Genomic DNA, 22711 nt, shown 5'->3' on the forward strand with positions numbered 1-22711 from the left:
ATCCCATAAAGCTTAATAATATCTGTATTATAGAAATCCCAGAAGAAGAGTAGGAAAAGGTGGAAGAAAGCTTATTTGAACAAATTATAACTGAGAACTTCCCTAATATGGCATTAAAGTCCAAGAGGCACAGAGAACTCCCTTCAAAATCAACAAAAACAGGTCAACACCAAGACATATCAGCAAAACTTGCGAAATACAAAAATAGAGAATTCAGAAAGCAGCTAGAGACAAAAGGTCCTTAATCTACAAAGGTAGGCACATAAGGGTAGCAGGAGACCTGTCCACAGATTCTTGGCAGGCAAGAAATGAGTGGCATGATATATTTAACACGCTAAATGGGAAGAATATGCAGCCAAGAATACTTTATACAGCAAGGCTGTCATTCAGAACAGAAGGAGAGAGAGAGTTTCCTAGAAAAGCAAAAACTAAAGGAGTGTGTGAACACTAAACCAGCTCTGCAAGAAATATTAAAGGGGACCCTTGGATGAGAAGAAGAGGCCAAAAGCAAAAAGATTAGAAAGGAACAGAGACAATTGATAGGAACAGCAACATTACAGATACAATGGCACTAAATTCATATCCATCAACAATTACTCTGAATGTAAATGGACTAAATGCTCCAATTAAAAGATACAGAGTATCGGAATGTATTAAAAAACAAGACCCATCTATATGCTGCCCATAATAGACTCATTTTAGACCCAAAGTCACCTGCAGATTGAAAGTGAGGGGATGGAGAATCATCTATCATGCTAATAGACATAAAAAAAAAAAAAGCCAGAGTAGTCATACTTATTTCATACAAACTAGATTTTAAATCAAAGACTGTAACAAGAGATGAAGGGCACTATATCATAATAAAAGGGTCTATCCAACTAGATGATATAACAATTGTAAATATTTATGCCCCCAAATTGGAACAGCTAAATATACAAATCAATTAATAACAAAATAAAGAAACTCATTGATAATAATACAATAATAGTAGGAGACATTAACACTCCACTGACAGTAATGGACAGATCATCTAAGCAGATCAACAAGGGAACAATGGCTTTGAATGACACACTGGATCAGATGGACTTAACAGACATATTCAAAACATTTCATCCTAAAGCAGTAGAATACACATTTTTTAAAAGTTTACAAGGAACATTCTCCAGAACAGATCACCTACTGGGCCACAAATCAAGCCTCACCAAGTACAAAAAGATTGAGATGTACCATGCATATTTTCAGACCACAACACTATGAAACTTGAGATCAACTACAAGAAAAAATTTGGAAAGACTACAAATACATGGAGATTAAAGAACACCCTACTAGAGAATGAATCAGTCAACATGGAAATCAAAGAAGAAATAAAAAATGCATGGAAGCAAATGAAAATGAAAACATGACAGTCCAAAATCTATGGGATGCAGCAAAGGAATCATAAGAGGGACGCATACAGCAATACAGGCCTTTCTCAAGAAGTAAAAAAAGTCTCAAATTCATGACCTAACCCGACACCTAAAGGAGCTGGAAAAATAAAAACAAAGAAAGCCCCAAACCAGCAGAAGAAGTGAAATAACAAAGATTAGAGCAGAAATCAATGATATTGAAGAAAAAAAAAAAAACAGTCGGGGCACTTTGGTTGCTCAGTCGGTTGAGCATCCAACTTTGGTTCAGGTTGTATCTCACAATTCATGAGTTCGAGCACTGTGTTGGTCTCTGTGCTGACAGCTCAGAGCCTGGAGCCTGCTTCATAGTCTGTGTCTCCCTCTCTCTCTGCCCCTCCTTTGTTCATGCTCTGTCTCTGTCTCTAAAAAAGAAATAAACATTTAAAAAAAATTAAAAAACAAAACAGTAGAACAGATCAACAAAACTAGGCACTGGTTCTTTGAAAGAATCAACAAAATTGATAAACCTCTAGAAAGACTTATCAAAAAGAAAAGAGAAATGATCCAAATAGATAAAATCACAAATGAAAGAGTAGAGATCACAACCAACATCACAGAGTTACAATTATAAGAGAATATTATGAGCATTTATATGCCAACAAATTGGGCAATCTGCAAGAAATGGATAAATATCTAGAATCATATACACTACCAAAGCTGAAGCAGGAAGAAATAGAAAATTTGAATAGACCCAGAAAAGAATAACCAGCAAAGAAATTAAATCAGTAATCAAAAATCTCCCAACAAACAAGAGTCCAAGGTTAGGTGGCTTCCCAGGGGAATTCTACCAGACATTTAAATCAGAGTTAATATCGATTCTTCAGAAAGTGTTCCAAAAAAATAGAAATGGAAGGAAAATTTCCAAACTCATTCTAGGAGGCCAGCATTATCTTGATTCTGAAACCAAAGATCACACCAAAAAGGAGAATTACAGACCCATATCCCTGAGGAACATGGATGCAAACATTCACAATAAGATATTAACAAATAGAATCCAACAGTACATTAAAAAAAATATTCACCACGATCAAGTTGGATTTATTCCTGGGCTGCAGGCATGATTTAATCTCTACAAATCAATCAACATGACACACAACAATAATAAAGGAAAGGATTAAAACCATATGATCTTCTCAAGAGATGCAGAAAAAGCATTTGACAAAATATAGAATCCTTTTTTGGTAAAGGCCCTCAAGAAAGCAGGGATAGAAGGAACATACCTCAACATCATAAAGGCCATATATGAAAGACGCACAGCTAATATCCTCAATGGGGAAAAATAGAGAGCTTTCCTCTGAGATCAGGAACACAACAGGGATGTCCACTCTCACCACTATTGTTCAATATAGTACTGGAAGTCCTAGCCTCAATAATCAGACAGCAAAAAGAAATAAAAGGCATCTGGAGAAAGAGGATCTCTTCTGCACTGCTGGTGGGAATGCAAACTGGTGCAGCCACTCTGGAAAACAGTATGGAGGTTCCTCAAAAAACTAAAAACAGAACTACCTTATGACCCAGCAATTGTACTACTAGGTATTTATCCAAGGGATACAGGTATACGGTTTCAAAGGGGCACATGCACCCCAATGTTTATAGCAGCACTATCAACAATAGCCAAAGTATGGAAAGAACCCAAATGTCCATCGGTGGATGAATGGATAAAGAAGATGTGGTATATATAGACAATGGAGTATTACTTGGCAATCAAAACGAATGAAATCTTGCCATTTGCAACTATATGGATGGAACTAGAGGGTATTATGCTAAGCAAAATTAGTCAGAGAAAGACAAATATACGACTTCGCTCATATGAGGACTTTAAGATACAAAATAGATGAACTAAGGGAAGGGAAGTAAAAATAATATAAAAACAGGGAGGGAGACAAAACATAAGAGACTCTTAAATATGGAGAACAAACAGAGGGTTACTGGAGGGTTTGTGTGTGGGGGATGGGCTAAATGGGTAAGGGGCATTAAGGAATCTACTCCTGAAATCATTCTTGCACTATATGCTAACTAACTTGGATGTAAATTTTAAAAATAAATTAAATAAAAAATAATTAAGAAAAGAAATTAAAGGCATCCAAATCAGCAAGGAAGAAGTCAAATTTTCACTCTTCACAGACAACATGATACTCTATGTACAAGATCCAAAAGATTCCACAAAAATTGCTAGAACTGATACATGAATTCAGCAAAGCAACAGGGTATAAAATCAACATACAGAAATCTGTTGAATATTTATACACCAATAATGAAGCAGCAGAGGGAGATATCAAGGAATCAATCCCATTTACAATTGCACCAAAAACCATAAGATACCTAGGAATAAACCTAACTGAAGACATAAAAAACCTGTACTCTGAAAACTATTGAACACTTACGAAAGAAACTGAAGAGGGCGACAAGAAGTAGAAAAACATTCCATGCTCATGGGTTGGAAGAACAAACATTTAAAATGTCTATATCACCCAAAGCAATCTACACATTCAATACAATTCCTCTCAAAATAGCACCAGAATTTTCATAGAACTGGAACAAACAATTCTAACATTTGTATATAACCAGAAAAGACCCCAAATAGTCAAAGTAATGTTGAAAAAGAAAAGCAAACCAGGAGGCATCACAATCCCAGACTTCAAGCTGTATTACAAAGCTGTAAGCATCAACACAGTATGGTACTGGCACAAAAACAGCTGCATAGATCAATGGAACAGAATAGAGAACCCAGAAACGGACCCACAACTATATGGTCAACTCATCTTTGACAAAGCAGGAAAGAATATTCAATGGAAGAAAGACAGTCTCTTCAACAAATGCTGTTGGAAAAACAGGACAGTGACATGCAGAAGAATGAAACTGGACCACTTTCTTTTCCTTCTTTGAAAGACCTAAATGTAAGAGACGAAACCATCAAACTCCTAGATGAGAACACAGGAAGCAACTCTTTGACCTTGGTCATAGCAACTTCTTACTAGACATGTCCCCAGAGGCAAGGGAAACAAAAGCAAAAATGAACTATTAGGACTTCATCCAGATAAAAAGCTTCTGCACAGGGAAGGAAACAATCAACAAATCTAAAAGGCAACCTACAGGGGGCACCTAGATGGCTCAGTTGGTTATGTGTCTGACTCTTATTTTAGCCTCAGGTCATTATCTCATGGTTCATGGGGTTGAGCTCCCTGCCAACAGCACAGAGCCTGCTTGGAATTCTATCTCTCTCTCTCTCTCTCTGCTCCTCCCCCATTCACATTCACTCTCCTTCTCTCTCAAAATAAATAAATAAACATTAAAAACAACAAATAAATAAAAGGCAACCTACAGAATCGGAGAAGATATTTGCAAATGACGTGCCAGATAAAAGGTTAATATACAAAATCTATAAAGAACTTATCAAACCCAATACCCAAAAAATAAATAATCCACTTAAGAAATGGGCAGAAGACATGAACAGAAATTTCTCCAAAGAAGACATACAAATGGCTAACAAACATGAAAAAATGCTCAACATCATTCATCATCAGGGTAGTACAAATCAAAACCACAATGAAATACCACCTCACACCTGTCAGAATAACTAAAATTAACAACTCAGGAAACAAGAGATGTTAGCAAGGATGCAGTGAAAGGGGAACCCTCTTAAACTGTTGATGGGAATGCAAACTACTGCAGCTAGTTTGGAAAACAGTATGGAGATTCCTCAAAAAGTTAAAAATAGAACTACCCTACAATCCACTAATTGCACCACTAGATATTTATCCAAAGGATACAAAAATACTGATTTGAAAGGGCACATGCACCCCAGTGTTTATAGCCGTGCTATCAACAACAGACAAATTATGGAAAGAGCCCAAATGTCCATCAACTGAAGAATGGATAAAGAAGATGTGGGACACACACACACACACACACACACACGTATATGCTGGGGTATATGTGTGTGTATATATATGTATATATATGTATATACATATTTTTATATATACATACATGTAAAAACAGAATATTACTCAGCCATCAAAAAGAATGAAATCTTGCCACTTGCAGTGACGTGGCTGGAACTAGAGTGTATTATGCTAAGCAAAATAACTCAGTCAGAGACAAATACCATATGATTTCACATGTGTGGAATTTGAGGAACAAAACAGATGAACAAAGGAGAAGGGAAGGAAAAATAAAATAAGATAAAAACAGAGTGAGGCAAATCATAAGATATTTTGCTCAATAGGGCAAAGAGCAAATTCATAGTCCTGCCCAACTACTAAGCATAACCCCCAGTCCCACCCCTCTGGGAAGCATGAGCGCAGACATCTGGCAGCCATGGGCATGTCCTATGGCCTGCCAGGCAGGGAGGAAAGCCAGTAGCCCTGCCCAGTTGCTGAGTGCAGTTTCTAGCCGTGCAAAACTAGGGAACCTGAATAGTAACCCTGAGCAGCCTCAGAGCCCAGCGTACGGCACTGCCTCACCGTAAAGCCCAGCCTACAACCCCACTCAGCAGAGGAGTCCAGCATGAAGGCCTACCTGACTGCTAGTGTCCTTGACCAGACAGGGATCCAGCCCAATCAGAGATCAGAGCCTGCAGCCCCAGCCAGCCAGCAACCTCGCAGGACCACTGAGCACAGTCTCTAGCCCCGCCCAACTTCAGGGAGCAGCCTGTGGCCCAACCTAAACACAAGCACAGTCAGCCGCACCCTCCAACTGGAGAGAACAGCCTGTAGCCACATCCGACCAAGAGCTATTAGATGGTATGTTCCAAAGGTTGAAAGAACAAACCCCAGAAAATCTGCCCTTCAGAAATAAAGGAGAGACTTTCCCGAATAAGAAGGACTAGGGGAGTTCATCACTACTATAGATGCCTCACAAGAAAAGCTAATGGGCATTCTACTAGCTGAAATGTGAAGGGTGCTAATTATCATTATAAAATCATGTGACCGCGTAAAGCTCATCGATAAAGGTAAATACGGTCCAAGGAAGAGTCTCTAATATTATAATTGTGGTACATAAATCAACTACAAATCTAGTTAAAAAGTTAAAAAAAATGGGGGCGCCTGGGTGGCTTAGTCGGTTAAGCGTCCGACTTTCGCTTAGGTCATGATCTCGCGGTTCGTGGGTTCGAGCCCCGCGTCGGGCTCTGTGCTGACTGCCAGCTCAGAGCCTGGAGCCTGTTTCAGTCTGTGACTCCCTCTCTCTCTGACCCTCCCCCGCTCACACTGTCTCTCTCTCTCTCTCTCTCCTAGAAATAAATAAAACATTAAAAAAAAGTTTAAAAAATGTATTAAAACAACTGTAACTACAATATAGTCCAAAGAGCTGGCGCATGAGATATAAGATCTAAAAATAGTCATCCACAGACCTGTCAGGGTCCTGAGGCATGGGAGAAATCTTGCTCCTGATCGAGAGAAATAGCTACAAGTTAGCAGCAGAAGTGTGCGGACCCATGATATCCAATGTGGTAGCCACCAACCACATGTAGCTATTTAAATTTAAGCCAGTTAAAAATAAAGAAAATTAAAGGTTTGATTCTTCAGGATGTCGAGCATACTCAAATACTAATCATCCACGTGACTAGGGACTACCATCTATTAGCATAGATATAGAATACTTCTATCATCACAGAAAGTTCTACTGGCAATGCTGATCCAGACCACAGCAGCTTCAGAACACAGAATGTTATTTTTTTAATGTTTAGTTATTTATTTTGAGAGGGAGGAGGGGAGGAGAGAAAGGGAGAGAGAGAGAATCCCAAGCAAGTTCCACAGTGTCAAGATGGAGCCGGACTCAGGGCTCGATCCCACAAACCATGAGATCATGACCTGAACCAAAATCAAGAGTCAGATGCTTAGCCAACTGAGCCACCCAGGCACCCCCAGAAAACAGAATTTTCATCTCCACGTAGGCAGGAATGTTCTCCATCCTATATATCGCTGTATATCACTCACGCTTAGAACAATGCATAGCACATAGCACATGGTCATTAAATTTTATTGAATAAATTACTAAGTAAACCTAATAGGTCTGAAATAAACCTAATAGGCCTGAAAGATTAAGTCAACTATGCTACAATCAGACTGTTGATATTATCAAGCCATTATCAACTTTTGTGAAAATTTTTAATTGCTCAGGATATTGGTATGTAATAGACTGCCTGAAAACATATGCCATGATTCTCACATCCATTCTCCCCTTTCTCTTTTTTTTAAGTCTTTAATTTCCAGTTAGTTAACATACAGTGTAGTATTACATACAATGTAGTGATCCAACACTTCCATACAATAGCCGGTTCTCATCACGAGTGCACTCCTTAATCCCCATCACCTATTTAACCCATCTCTGTCTCCCCTCCATTCTGGTATAGAGATTGTTTTCTATAGTAGAGTCTGTCTGGTTGGCTTCTCTCTTTTCTTCCCCTTTTGCTCATTTGTTTTGTTTCTTAAATTCTACATATGAGTGAAATCATATGGTATCTGTCTTTTTCTGATTGACTTATTTTGCTTAGTGTAATACTCTCTAGCTCCATCTATGTCGTTGCAAATGGCAAGATTTCATTCTTTCTTATGGCTGAGTAATATTCCAGTGTATATACAGACCACGTCTTCTTTATCTATTCATCCATTAACGGACAGGTGGGCTGTTTCCAAACTCCCCATCTCTTTAAAAACATAACAGGGGCGCCTGGGTGGCTTAGTCGGTTAAGCGCCCGACTTTCACTTAGGTCATGATCTCGCGGTTTGTGGGTTCAAGCCCCGCGTCGGGCTCTGTGCTGACTGCCAGCTCAGAGCCTGGAGCCTGTTTCAGTCTGTGACTCTCTCTCTCTCTGACCCTCCCCTGCTCATGCTGTCTCTCTCTCTCTCCTAGAAATAAAAACATTTAAAAAAAATAAAAACATAACAGAACCCTGACCTAACTAAACATAATTCCACATAGAATGAAAGATTATAGTTTCTGGTCTCCCTTGCAATTAAGGGTAACCATGTGGTTAATTTCAATCAAATGAGAGCAAAATTGCTGTGTGGCACGTTTGGATAATCTCCTAAAAGAGAAAGTGAGCAGTCTGTCCTCCCTCTTTCCCATTTCCTGCCTCCCAGGATATGGAAGAAATGCTAAGAGTAGTGTTGTCCAATATGGCATCCATCAGCCACATGTAGCTCTTTAAATTTAAACGTATTAAAATTAAATAAAATTGAAAATTTAGTCCCTTGGACTAAATTTCACGGCTCAATAGCCCATTTCACAGCTCAATAGCCACTACCAATTTGTTTAGCACAGACACAGAACATCTCCAGTATGGCATAAAGTCTGACTGGACAGCCGCGGTACGGAGCACTAGTGGCCCTTTGCGGTCTTGAGGTTGAAGCTCCATGCTGAAGACGGCAGAGTCTGGATTTCTGAGAATATTGTCAGGCTTCCACAACCATGCTGGACTTTCTCCCTCTGTACTTTTGCACTTCTGTCTCATGGCCATTTTTTTCTGCTACATACAGTCAAATCTATACCTAAAACGATTAAATAATAAATTAGAAAAGACTTCAAAATTCTCTATGCAGAGAAGCTCGTGACACTATAATTTTTCCTTAATGAGATGATTTTATGTTCATCGTCTAAAAAAATACATGTTTTTAATGCTCAGGCAGAATCAACAATTGAGCACTAACTACACGGTCTTCAGCACTAAGTGGCATAATTAGACTTAGGCTTCTGTGAATTGAGAAGTTATTTTTAACATTTCACAACATTCTCTGGCTCTTAAACAATGGGAAAAAAATGTTTTCCTTTGATTCCTGTGTTTTTCCAGTGAGACCAGAACAAAGCGAGTAATTAGCTCTCAGTAGACCCAGCCAGTCTCAGGCCTCACTAGGTACGGTAATCCCTGAGAATTTTGACGATTCAGTTACTGTAGATGTTATCTGCCCTTGCAGTATTCAATAACTCAGAGTTCATTGATGATGTTCTTTTCAAAGCTCTCAGTAAAGAACCCAAACAGGCACACGAGTAAGTGGCTCCTACCACAGCCCGCATCCTAACATCCCAGCCTTCCGCAATGCAAGTTCAGTTCTGGACCACATGCTTTAAAATATATATTAACAAAGTATAAGCACATTCAGCATAAAAGACAATGGGGGGGCTATGTTATAGTCTATTTTTTTTAATTGAAATAGAGATGACATACAACGCTGTCAATATCTATTTAACAAATATTTACTGAGCACCTACAATGTGCCAGGTACTGTGCTAGACTTTCTTTTTTAAAAATTTTTTTAAAATATTTATTCTTCAGAGAGAGAGAGAGACAGAGCATGAGTCAGGGAGGGGCAGAGAGAGAGGGAGATATAGAATCTGAAGGAGGCTCCAGGCTCTGAGCTGTCAGCACAGAGCCCGACATGGGGCTCAAACCCACGAGCCACAAGATCATGACCTGAGCCGAAGTCAGACACTCAATTGACTGAGCACCCAGGTGCCCCTGTGCCAGACTTTCAAAGGCAATTAGGTGACAGAGAATGGTTAGCCCAAAGATGCCTCAAAACCAAAGAACTGAACTGCCTTTAAATGCTTGAAAACCTGTTGGTATGCAATCGATGCCTATTCTGAGTAGCTCAAAAGGACGAAAAGAAGACCTAAGTGTGGACAGACATGTAATCACCAACAGCAACAATAATGATGATGATGGCTAATATTTACTGGGTCCATGGTACAACTCTATACCCTGTTATTTTCTAAAAGCTTTACATATACTATTGTATTTAATATTCAGAATAATCTCATGAAGTGCATGCTATTATTAACCTATTTTAATTATGCAAAAACACACGTTTAGAGAAGTGAAGTAGTTGGATCTTAGGTTTTGGCTCAGAGGCCACTGGAACATCCTATTGGATTTCAGAGCCTGAGCTCTTAAAATCTTAACAGGGAGAGATGTGCCCTTCACCATGAAAGTGTTCAGAAAGAATCATTGAGAATTGATATAGAAAGGAAAGCGCATAGGCATAAAGGGTTAATTCAAAAATACTTACAAAGCACCAGCTACATGCATTCACCCAGCCACAAAGAAGGGTGAATAGTCTTGCCCTTGAAAGAAGCACATATAAAATAATTACAATCGGAATGATAAGGGCAATGACAAAGGTACATAAATATAACCATGGACAGGAGACGCAAATTCAACTTGAGGAGGGAAGTCAGAGAAGGACTCATAAGTGAGATGACTTTAACCCACAGCTTAAAAGGATGCATAGGATTTTGCCATATAGAAAGGGTTGGTAAAGTTGTTCTGGCAGAAGTATTTTATCAGGGTTTAATGATGGTCATCTACAGCCATGATTACTGGGGAAGTGGGGAAGACTTCCTGCTGCCTTGAGAACCACTATTCACCTACACGTTCAGTCAGCACCTAAGGAGAAAGAGACAAGTCCCTAAGGCCTATAGCACACCTGTGATGCTACATCCCTCTGCAGAGGAGGAAACTGCCTGAATTACTTCACCTGATCTTCACGGAAAGGTGAAAGGACAGAGTGCAAATGCAAAGCCAGTCTTTGTAATTCCAAAGGCAAAAGGGCACATTTTATTATATCTTCTAAACTGTCCACATGATATGAGTCGATTGGGTGAGGTGGAGTTTGGAGAGCTGAAACAATATATGAGGTCACCAAAATGAGGAAGGCGCACAGAACGATGAAGCTACTGTTGGACAACATGATAACCCTCTCCACAAAGGTGTCAGTGCAGGCACGCCTGGATAATGGCTGGAAAGCACAGGAATAGTGGCCAATCACACTGGGACCACAGAAACAGACACAGACGGTCTCATCCTACTTCACCAAGAAACACTAATAGGCACGATAAGAAATGGACTTGGCATGGTCACCTAGCATAAAAGACAGGAGTCTGGAGTAGAAACAAGCATGGATAATATTTCCCTCCCCTTCATTCTTCATATTAGGCCTAACAAGAATTTTCTACATTCTCAGGGTGCCTGAGTGACTCAGTTAAGTGTCCAACTCTTGATTTTGGCTCAGTTCATGATCTCACAGTCATGAATCCATGAAGCCTGCTTGGGATTCTCTCTCTCTCTCTCTCTCTCTCTTCCTCTGCCCTTCCACTGCACACTTTCTCTCAAAAAAATAAATAAATAAATAAAAATAAATTTTAAAAAATAAAAAGTAAAGAACTTCCTACATTCTGTGTTTATTTACATTTGGATAAGGCTAAAAGTAATCTTTTCATTAAAATGTTTGGCTTCATCTTTCCCTACTGATAGCTAGAACCTATGCCCTTCTGATATATATATATTTTTAACTTATGGATACTGGACATTGTGAAAGGGCCTGTGGAGACTGAAGAACTACCTTTTGTACCAACGTGTCGCAAGAACCAAAATGGCCCCAGGGATTTTTTCAGTACTTGTAATCAGAGGATCCATGGTACAAGATGCCAAGAACCACTCAGAAGAACAGAAAAATTCTTGACACAATTTTCTTTTTTTTTAATGTTTATTTTTGAGAGAGAGACACAGAAGGTGAGCAGGGGAGGGACAGAGACAGAAGGAGACACAGAACCCAAAGCAGGTGCCAGGCTCTGAGCTCTCAGCACATAGCCTGACACAGGGCTTGAATTCACAAAATGCATGATCATGACCTGAGCCAAAATCAGACACCTAACTGACTGAACCACCCAGGCACCCCTGGATACAATTTTCTTTTTTTTTCTTTTTTCTCTTACAGTTTATTGCCAAATTGGTTTCCATATAACACCCAGTGCTCATCCCCATAAATGCCCTCCTCCATGCCCATCACCCCCCCTTCTCCTCTCCCCCACCTCCATCAGCCCTCAATCTGTTCTCAGTATTCAAGAGTCTCTCATGGTTTGCCTCCCTCCCTCTCCCCAACTATTTTTCCCCCTTCTCCTCCCCCATGGTCCTCTGTTAAGTTTCTCCTGTTCCACTTATAATTGAAAACATATGGTATCTGTCCTTCTCTGCCTGACTTATTTCACTTAGCATAATACCCTTGAGTTCCATCCACGTTGCTACAAATGGCCAATATCATTCTTTCTTATTGCCGATATAGACCATATATTCTTGATCCATTCACCAGTTGATGGACATTTAGGCTCTTTCCATGATTTGGCTATTGTTGAGAGTGCTGCTATGAACATTGGGGTACATGTGCCCCTATGCATCAACACTCCTGTATCCCTTGGGTAAATTCCAGGCAGTGCTATTGCTGGGTCATAGGGGAGTTCTAGTGTTAATTTTTTTGAGGAACCTCCACACTGTTTTCCAGAGGGGCTGCACCAGTTTACATTCCCACCAATAGTGTAGGAGGGTGCCCGTTTCTCCGCATCCTTGCCAGCATCTATAGTCTCCTAATTTGTTCATTTTAGCCACTCTGACTGGCATGAGGTGGTATCTCAGTGTAGTTTTGATTTGTATTTCCCTGATGATGAGGGACGCTGAGCATTGTTTCATGTGTCTGTTGGCCATCTGGATGTCCTCTCTGGAGAAGTGCCCTGGATACAATTTTCAAAGATACATTTCTCCACACTAGAAGAGAAGATCATATTGTATATCATGGAGGCAAGCTGATCTCTCCCTTTGAAACATTACACCAAGATACCAGCAAGTCTTTGGTTATTGAGGAGAATCACAGCAGCAGTAACATTAAGTCCTTACATTTGTTTTTGCCATTCCTGAATGTCTCACTGAAATCAAAATCCATTTCAAAAATAAAGAATAATTAGATGTTTTTCTTTATCACTTTCCCATTTTTACTCTATCCCTAAGCTCCTTTTGCTCCACAACCTCCTCATGGCAATTTTCACCTCTGCATTTCTGAGTGTGTAGATGATGGGGTTCAGCATGGGGGTGACAACCGTATAGAACACGGCCACCAGTTTGTCCTCAGTGAAGGTGGAGGAGGGTCGCATGTAGAGGAAGATGGCAGGTCCAAAGAACAAGAGGACCACGGTGATGTGAGAGGCACAGGTGGAGAGGGCTTTGCGCCTCCCCTCTGCAGAATGGTTCCGCAAATTGACCAGGATGACAATATAGGAGAACACCAAGATGAGGAAGGAGCACAAAGCAATTAAGCCACTGTTGGCCAACACAATAACCCCCTCCACAAAGGTGTCAGTGCAGGCAAGTTTGAATAATGGCTGAAGATCACAGAAGTAGTGGTCAATCACATTGGGACCACAGAAGGGCAACTGGATGGTGATAAGAATCTGTATAATGGAGTGAGAAAAGCCCCCAAGCCAGGAGCCAGCCACCAGTACATGACATAGTTGGCGGCTCATAATGCTCATATATTGAAGAGGTTTGCAGATGGCCACATAGCGGTCATAGGCCATCACCACAAGCAAAAGGATCTCAGTGACCCCAAAGAAGTGGAAGAAGAATATCTGAGCCACACAGCCCTCCAGAGAGATGGTTTTAATCTTGGCAAGTAAGTCTGTGATGAATTTAGGGACAACAGTAGAGGAGTAAGTGATCTCCACCAGGGACAGGTAGCTAAGGAAGAAGTACATGGGGGAATGCAGATTCTTACTGACATTGACTGTCAGAACAATGAGACCATTGCCCACCACTGTGGCCAGGTACACAAGAAGAAACACCACAAAGCACGCTCTCTGCACCTCTGGATCCTGGAACAAGCCAGTGAAAATTAACTCAGTTACATTATTTGTACTGGCCATGGATTCCATTTGGAGAAAATGAATCTCAGAGAAGAGACCTGTGACACAACAAACACATCATAACACCGATCCTTGATCCTTCAATGTTTATTTAGCATTTGCCTGTTAATAGGACCCTTTTGCACATATTATCTTACTGGTTTATTTTGCTTATTTATTTGTTAATAAAACAAACATTCAACCATTCACTGCCCAAGAGCCTACTCTATATAAGACACTATGCAATCTATCTCATAAAAACTCCACAATCCCCATATCACAAGTGAGGAAAACCAAAGCTCAGAGAGGTTGTGAATTAGATAAGTCTCCCAGTAAGAAGTGGATCCAGAACATGAACCAGATCATTTTATTCCAACTGGCATGTCATTTCAAGTATACCACACTGGAAATAGCAATATACATTTTCAGCACTAATAAGTATCCATATTACGAACAATTCTCCCAGGCTCAACATTTCTCATCATGCCTTTGCATGAGAAATTCTCAAGTGAACTTCTCTTGAATAGTTTCCTCCATTTACTTCCCAGAAATGCAAAGTTCACTAATAGTTCTCCCTTTTTAAAGAATATCTTCAATATTTTCCTTACATGAATTATCTAAGTTTCTGGATTCTTTCAGGTCCTATGGTTTTGCCCAATCCCATGTCTTCATGAATTTTTACAAATGTTTGGAGAAAATTGTGACACCTGGGGTACAGTGGACTCTGGAAGCTGTTGAGACTATAGGTCAGTATCAAACAATAGTTCAAATGTAATATATGGGGATTCGCCAGTTTGCTTGTTTCTGTCTTCCAGTTTTCCCACCATTGGCAAATTTTGTCAGCAGGAGGTGAGGATTTATTTTAATTCAGTTCTTTGGCCAAATGTTTTATTAAGCACTACCATGTGCCCAGGCAATTTGGGACATACAAGAGAAGAATGAAAGATGGCTCTCACCTTCAAGACGCTTGTAACTTCATGCAATTCCACAGCACATCCATGACATGAGGCAGCGAAAACTCTCCAGATTTTCTCCGCTTTTGAAATTACTTTGAAGCTGTTGAATCACTATGTTGTACACCTGAAACTAATGTAACGTGTGTTGGCTATACTTCAGTTTAAAAACACCAAGTAAGACTACTTTGAAGTATTTTTTATTCCTCTTATTTTTTCTTCTTCCACTTGGGCTTCCACACTGAAATAAATTAAATACCTTACCCCATCACTAATCTTTCTCCTAGTACAAACGAGAAGATATACAGAAGGTGAATGTACACTGAGAGAATCCTCGGTGAGTTACCTGGCTAACACTGGAGAAGAAATCGGGGGTTGCATGGCATAAAAGAAGGGCACAGAAGAAGAATGACTGAAGAAGAGAGGAGGTTCCCTTTCTGGTCCAGAGGAAGGGAAACAAGGAAACACCAAAAACAGCCCACAGACTCGGGGCACCTGGGTGGCTTAGTCAGTTAAGCAACCGACTCTAAATATCAGCTCAAGTCATGATCTTGCTGTTGTGAGATCGAGCCCTCTGTTGGGCTCCATCCTGAGTGGGGCCTGCTTGGGATTCTCTGCTCCTCCCCTCTGTGTGTGCCCTTTCTCTCTCAAAATAAATAAACTTAAAAAAAAAAAACAACACTCTCTGGTGGCCAGAGGAAAACTCAAGCATGTGGCATGTGGTGACCTGATGTTCACCATTGTCTCTGTCATTGTCATCCCAACAGCCACAGCAACAGCAGCAGATACTGCTGTCCTTTGGTCAGCATCTACTGTGTGCTGGACTGTGATAACTGTTGTCCCCTCAATGAATTCTTCCTGTACCACTTTGAGGTCGCTAACTGATGGGTGAGTAAGCTGTGACTCAGAGAGGTTAAGTAGCCTGCCCAAATACACACAGTTTGTGAGTGACTGAGCCAAGGCTGAAACCCAGGCCTTTCTAGAAAGGGAGGGAGGGCCACCAGTCCTCAGCCAGAGGAGAAAGGGGTTGGCCACTTCCTTTCCAGCACCTTAGAGAAGTAACATCAAAACCCATGGTTGACATAAAACTTGTCGAATCCATTTATTACGCTGCCCTGTGAACGGAAGGAACACGGCGGGGAACCGCAAGTTATCGGGAACATTTTGATGCCACCATCTCTGGAATAAGAGAGACCAAGACACTATGTGGAACACAGCAGAGTGTGAGACTCAGGGATTTCCCCTCCTCCTCTGCCCCCACGGCACGGCTCTGGCCAGCGGTGAGAGCTGCAGCTGGTGACACTGAGCTGTGGAGCGGGTACCCCCAGCAGGGGTGCTCTGACAGACCCCTCTTCTCAGCGGGGTCTTACAGGAGCGCCATCATTCTGCCTGGGCTCAGGCTTGAATCTCTGCAGTCGCCTCTAACTCCTGCTTCTCCTGCTTTTCCCACATTTACACAATCCCCACAACCCACTGATTTCACCAATTTCCTCCTCCATCTTCCTGCAGCCATGGTCTTCAGGCAGGCTAGAAGCTCCTGTGAGGATTACCGCAGCTCCTCCATGCACTGACTGTCTGCAGGTGTTGCGGGTCATCGTCCCCCCTCCGACCCCCGTCCTGCATACTGAAGTCAGCATTCTCCCTGAGTCCCTGTGCTCGGATCCCTCAGAAACCGCTACTGTCTCCCTGTTGCCTGGAAAGCAGGCCTCAACTCCTCCCCCTGACTTTTAGAAGCTCTAAAGTACTTCCCCTTGCCCTTTTTAAAAATTTCTTAATGTTTTATTTTTGAGAGAGAGAGAGATAGAGACAGCATGAGCAGGGGAGGGTCAGAGAGAGAGGGAGACACAGAATCCAAGGCAGGCTCCACGCTCTGAGCTGGCTGTCGGCACAGAGCCCGACGCGGGGCTTGAACCCCCAAACCAAGAGATCATGAGCCAAAGTCAGACGCTTAACTGACTGAGCCACCCAGGTGCCCCTTCCCCTTGCCCTTTTAAGCCAACTTCAATGGCCCCTAAATACATATTCTTGTTCTACTTAGAGGTCCCCTCACCTTTTCACAAAGGCAAGCTGATAACCACCACAGGAGCATCTTACTTTTCACATCATATGTCATGCCTGTCCCTCTGCCTCCCGCTCCAAGTCCCACCCACTTTACAGTGTCCACTGTCTAGGAAGCCACCCGGTCACTTCCACACGTGTACGTCCATCTCAGTTCTCGACTCCAGAAGTGGGTTTAAGCCATCCCTCTGCTAAATGCAGTAAGGCATGGGGCACTGAGTTCACAGCAAGCCCTCAATAAATGCAAGCTATTTTTATTATTGTTACACTTCTAAAATACAAATCTGAACAAGTGAGGCAGTGATTTGAAATCTATCAATGGTTTCCCCCTGCCTAGAAGGCTAAGTAGCATTAGCCGGGCACGTAAGAGCTGGAGCCTGTTCGCCTCTCTGGTTTCCCTTCCACCACTGGTCCTGGAGCCCATTTTCCAGCCGGTCTGAAATACACATGATTCTCCCAAACTTGGTCTTTGCATGTATGCTCTTTACATTTTGTTTGGCAGGCACACCTCAGCTTTCTGACTAATGTTTATTCTTGTTTTATTTTTTAAAATATTTTATTTTTAAGTAATCTCTACCATCTCTACTTGGCGTTGAGTTGGGGCTCGAACCCAACCCCAAGATCAAGAGTCACATGCTCCATTGACTGAGCCAGCCAGGCACCCCAAGGTTATTCTTGCTTTAATGCTCAGATCAAACACCATTCATTGTTCCCCTCTAGCCAACACTTCTTCTGTGTTTTTTTACATCTTTCTACTGGAATATTTAGCAAGTTTTATTATAATTACTGTTTCTGTATCTGTCTCCCTGAATAAGCTGAGCTTGTTCATGTCTGAAATCTTCAGAACTAAATACACAGTAAGGACTCAGTAAATGTTCACTGAGTTGAATTTAAAAATGAAGAAATTCTTGGGGCACCTGGGTGGCTCAGTCCATTAAGCATCCAACTCAATCTCAGCTCAGGTCATGATCTCAGGGTCATGAGTTCAAGCCCCATACTGGGCACTGTGCTAGGCATGAAGCCTACTTATTAAAAAAAGAAGAAGAAGAAGGAAGAAGGAAGGAGAAGAAGAAGAAATTCTCTACCATCTACAGTTAGAACCATACAATTTACTACATTTGATTTTTATAGAGACTTTTATTGCTCATTGTAGTTTCATGCTGCCTATTTGTCTTCAGTTTATTACTCCTCAAACCCACACAGCACCTAAGTGTCAACATCATAGATGGTGCTCACTATATATGTAGACTTTTGACTGATAAGTTGATTAATGAGTAGAACTGATAAGAAAGAAGCAGGTTATTTAATACTATCTGTCTACATTTTCCTTTCAGTCTATCTTGACAACACAGGTGTGACACTTTTTCACCAAATATAAAAAGTTGAGAATAATGTAGATCATTTCTATTTCAGAAACAGACATTTACATTTTACTGCACAAGATCAAAGCCACACATAGCACAACTTTGCTATTAAGATATTACTTCTACCTCATAGATTATTTTCCATGAGTTACATTCCATAGAAGGCATTTGTTGTTCTTTGTTTTATCCAGTGTTGCTCGGACACGAATTGCCCAATTCTCACTTAAAAGACCAAATCTCTGACACACTCCTGTACATTTAACATCTGAGTCTATACGTTGAGAAGATTACCATTTAGGGCCACATGGTACGTATTTTAAAAAACAAACAAAAAATTCATTTGGGAAATGTAAGACAACTGTATCATATGAGCTCATGGGATCATTGTAGACACAGAGGTGATGAGTCACAGGTCAGAACTGACCTGTCTTTTAGTGGAGGGAACATTTCTGGGCTCACGGACCTCTAAGAGACTGGAGACAACACAGCGAGAACACCTGCTGAGCTGCCCTTCTCTCTCCTCAGGGGCTGGTCTTAGGTAGGGATTATGGGAACAAGCACTGCAGGCGGCAGCCGACGCTGAGCTCCATCACCCACACACCACGTGTCCTTGTGAACAGACTGTTTCATTTTCTTGGAATAGGGGAACAACTCATATTTGACATGGTTGTTGCAAGAGGGTTGCCTGGCAAAGAGGAAGCTCTCAATAAGTAGTAGCTATTATGAGCTCACACTTCCTGGTATTTATTTACATTTCTCTCTGCTTTCTCATTCATTCCCCTTGCCCAAAAGAAAGAGGGAGTTAGTAACAAATTACCTCCTCTGCCCTCCAGCACTTCACCAAATAACCCTCACCCTAGGATCACAGATTAGAAGGTAACCCATGGATTACATATAAACCTAGGTAGGTAAATGATGTGCTAGACCCAGAGTAGGTAGAATTTTATCCTCCTAAATAAAGTCTCAATGAGAGAAAGCTGATGAGGACAAAAGAACAAGTGACAGAGAGCCCGGAAGACCTACTGCAATGAATTCAAAGTCACATCACAAGGAGCTTCTTCCCACAACTCACTCTAGACCCCAAGGGGTACCTTATGGAATCCCAGAATCTGAATGTCAAGGAGAACTTCAGGGCACATTCTGTGCAGTCCCCTGCTTTTCACAGGGAGGAAAAGTGACTCAATCTAGATCACACAGTGATTTGGAGCCTATAAAAGGCTCCACATTCAGTCAACCTGAGACATCCTCCTGGGTATGGCCTTACCTACCTTGTTTGAGTATGTTCAGTTTACAGCAAAGACTTGAACATAAAGGCTCTCCTCCTTAGAATCAGGAACAATTTCTCCTTCTGTTGCAAGAGCCCATCACTCAAAGGGACCTCCTGGGCTGCGGAGACTGCAGGCGGTGCCCTGGAACACAGGAAGCTCTCCTCACCACAAAACTCTTCCACAGGTTCCTTCCTCTGCATCGAAGGCCCCCAGTGGGCTAAGCCACTTTATCTCAGCTAAGACGTTAGGTGAAACTGAAGAAACTTTAGAGCTGAAAGGCAATTTAAAGATCATTAATCCAATCTTCTTAGTTGACAGACGGGGCAGCGAAAAGTCAGAGAGTTTAACTGACTTCTGAGTCACACAGCTAGGGACTGGTCAAGTTGCTGAGGCACTTTTTCCATGACCCCGGAACTCCCTTCTAGTGATTTTGATTTTGTGATTGTGATTGGCAATTAACCTCACCAATCTTGTTTCCACACAAGATTCCATGGGTTCTATGATCTTTTAGAAAATGAACAGCCTGGGTGATGCAAATAAATCACAAAGGGAAGGATTAGGAAATCATCCCCATTGCCAGTCTTTAGATCATCTATTTAGAAATTAGGGAAGAAAACAGCTAGGCAGTGAGTTTTAGGTCCTATTTTTAGTTTAGAAAGCCCACTCACTCACTAGAAGACCAAGGATTGTTTTTCAATATTGAGATGCTTAAACTGTTTAAAATAAATTGAGCCTCACATGTGATCAAGAGCCACATTCCCCATGGAATTTATTGTCTCTGGTGTAAAACTTTACCAAAAATTTGTGAGTTAGGAAAAGGTTCAAGATGTTTTCAATTAATTCAGCTGGAGAACTCTGAGAAGTTACAAACACCGAGCAACTATGCTCTGAGAGAGGAAAGCTAAAGACATGACAAACACTTAAGGATATGAAAATAAAATGTTGAATTAGAAATACAAAATCTAAGAACAAAAAAAAGATTTTAAAATCAGAAAGGGGTGAAATGAGAGTTGATTAAACTCAGGAAAAAATAAAATAAAAAGACAAAAAAATCATGTCAGCAATGAAAATGTACCAAAAGGAGAATATTCAAGTCGAATTATAATAAACAGCATGAAAGTAAATCAGGTAATCAAAGGAAATAAAATGACATTTAAAAGAAGTTAATGGGGTGAAAAGAAAGAGGTGGAAATAGAAGTTAGACCAAGGAGGCCTAATATAATTGATGTCTTAAAAGAAATCAAAACAATAGAATAGAACTAATATTTAAAACTACAACCCAAAAAATATTTCATAAACTTAAAAACACTTAAATCTTGGGGCACCTGGGTGGCTCAATCAGTTAAGCATCTGACTTTTGATTTCAGCTCAGGTCATGATCTCAGTTTGTGGGTTCAAGCCCCATGTCAGGCTCTGTGCGGACAGTGCTTTGGATTCTCTCTCTCCCTCTCTCTCTGCCACTCCCCTGCTTACATACTCTTTCTCTCTCTCAAAATAAATAAATAAACTTAAAAAAATGAATCTACACGTTGAAAGGATCCACTGGGTACCAGGAAAAATTAACATAGAACCATCAACCCCAAGATGTATTCTAATAAAACTATTAGATGTTAAAGATAAAGAAAGAAATCTTCAGGAACTCTAGGCAAAATTATGAAATAACTTACAAAAACAAAAGAATTCTTGTGGCATGCAACTTCCCAAAACACTACAAAGCAAGGCAACTGTGTAGCAGCATTTTCAAGAATGTTAAGAAATTATAAACTAGAATATTATACCTAGCCAAGCTGTCCTTTAATAAGTAAAGTTTTGATCATGGAGTAACTCAGTAAATACTGTACATAAGCACCCTTTCTGAAAAATTTGCTACGTAAGGAGTTTCATCCAACCGAAAGATGACTGAGAAAACTTCAATAAAAGGACAGTCATTTCTATTAGGTCTTTCTTTTTCATGTAGTTTCAAGACTTCATTTTTAGGTACAAATACCATTAGGATTACTATGTCTTTTTGGCAAATTGCTCCATCTGTCATCTATGCATCTGTCATCTATGCAATATCCCTTTTTATCTTTGGTAATATTTCTTGTATAAAAGTCTACTTTGATATCAATAGAGTTGCTCTAGCTTTCATTGATTAGTGCATTTATTATATATCTTGTTCCATAATTTTACTCCTAATCTATGTATGTCTTCATATTTAAAGAATGCCTTACAGGTAGGATAACATCTTACCAACTGTTTTCTATGTTTCCATTGTTTTTGTTCCCTTTTTCCTCATTCTCTGCCTAATTTTGAATTAGTTTATTTTTTATTATTCCATTTTACCTATGTATTTGTACTTCTTTTAAAAATATTTTAGTGGTTGCTAACATATAATATACATTTATATATATATAATAATAGAGACCATATTATATATCATATTATATCTTCTATTCATCACTGTCTACCGTGAAATACTTTTATGCAACTTCATAGAGCCTAAGAACCAAAGAATAGTATACTTCCAATTCCTGCCTCCCACTTCTTATGATGTTTTCATATAATTTACTTCTACATATACTACAAACCCAGAATGTATTGCTACTACTTCTGCTTTAAAAATCACTTATTAGGGTATCTGGATGACTCAGTCGGTTACATGTCCAACTTTGGCTCAGGTCTGATAGTTTTGTGAGTTTGAGCCCTGTGTCAGGCTCTGTACACTGACTGTGTGGAGCCAGCTTGGGATTCCTTCTCTCCTTCTCTCTCTCTCTCTGCCCCTCCCCTGCTCACATTCTCTCTGTCTCTCTCAAAATAAATTTTTAAAAAAATTAAATAACTTATTTTCGGGTGCCTGGGTGGCTAAAGCATATCTCTTGGTTTCGGCCCAGGTCATGATCTCATGGTTCATGGGAATGAGCACCGCACTGGGCTCTGCACTCACAGTGCAGAGCCTGCTTGGGATTCTCTCACAC

General features: G+C 40.5%; 2 protein-coding genes across 2 annotated transcripts in view; one reads left to right on the plus strand and one right to left on the minus strand.

Annotated features, from left to right (window-relative positions):
- Positions 1-13205: 13205 nt before the first annotated feature.
- Positions 13206-14141, minus strand: LOC144234221 (olfactory receptor 4B1). Its single transcript, XM_077767500.1, has one exon. It carries the CDS (start codon positions 14139-14141, stop codon positions 13206-13208), a length of 936 nt encoding a protein of 311 aa, XP_077623626.1.
- Positions 13796-22711, plus strand: part of LOC144234220 (olfactory receptor 4S2-like) — a 16849-nt gene continuing 7933 nt past the window's right edge. Inside the window, exons 1-2 of the mRNA XM_077767499.1 lie at positions 13796-13882; positions 14751-14857. The gene's annotated coding sequence lies outside the window, so the exon portion shown is untranslated. The remainder of the gene's footprint in view (positions 13883-14750; positions 14858-22711) is intronic.

The sequence above is a fragment of the Crocuta crocuta genome, unplaced genomic scaffold (assembly GCF_008692635.1).
Source record: "Crocuta crocuta isolate KB4526 unplaced genomic scaffold, BGI_CrCroc_1.0 scaffold330, whole genome shotgun sequence".
Taxonomy (NCBI): Eukaryota; Metazoa; Chordata; class Mammalia; order Carnivora; family Hyaenidae; genus Crocuta; species Crocuta crocuta.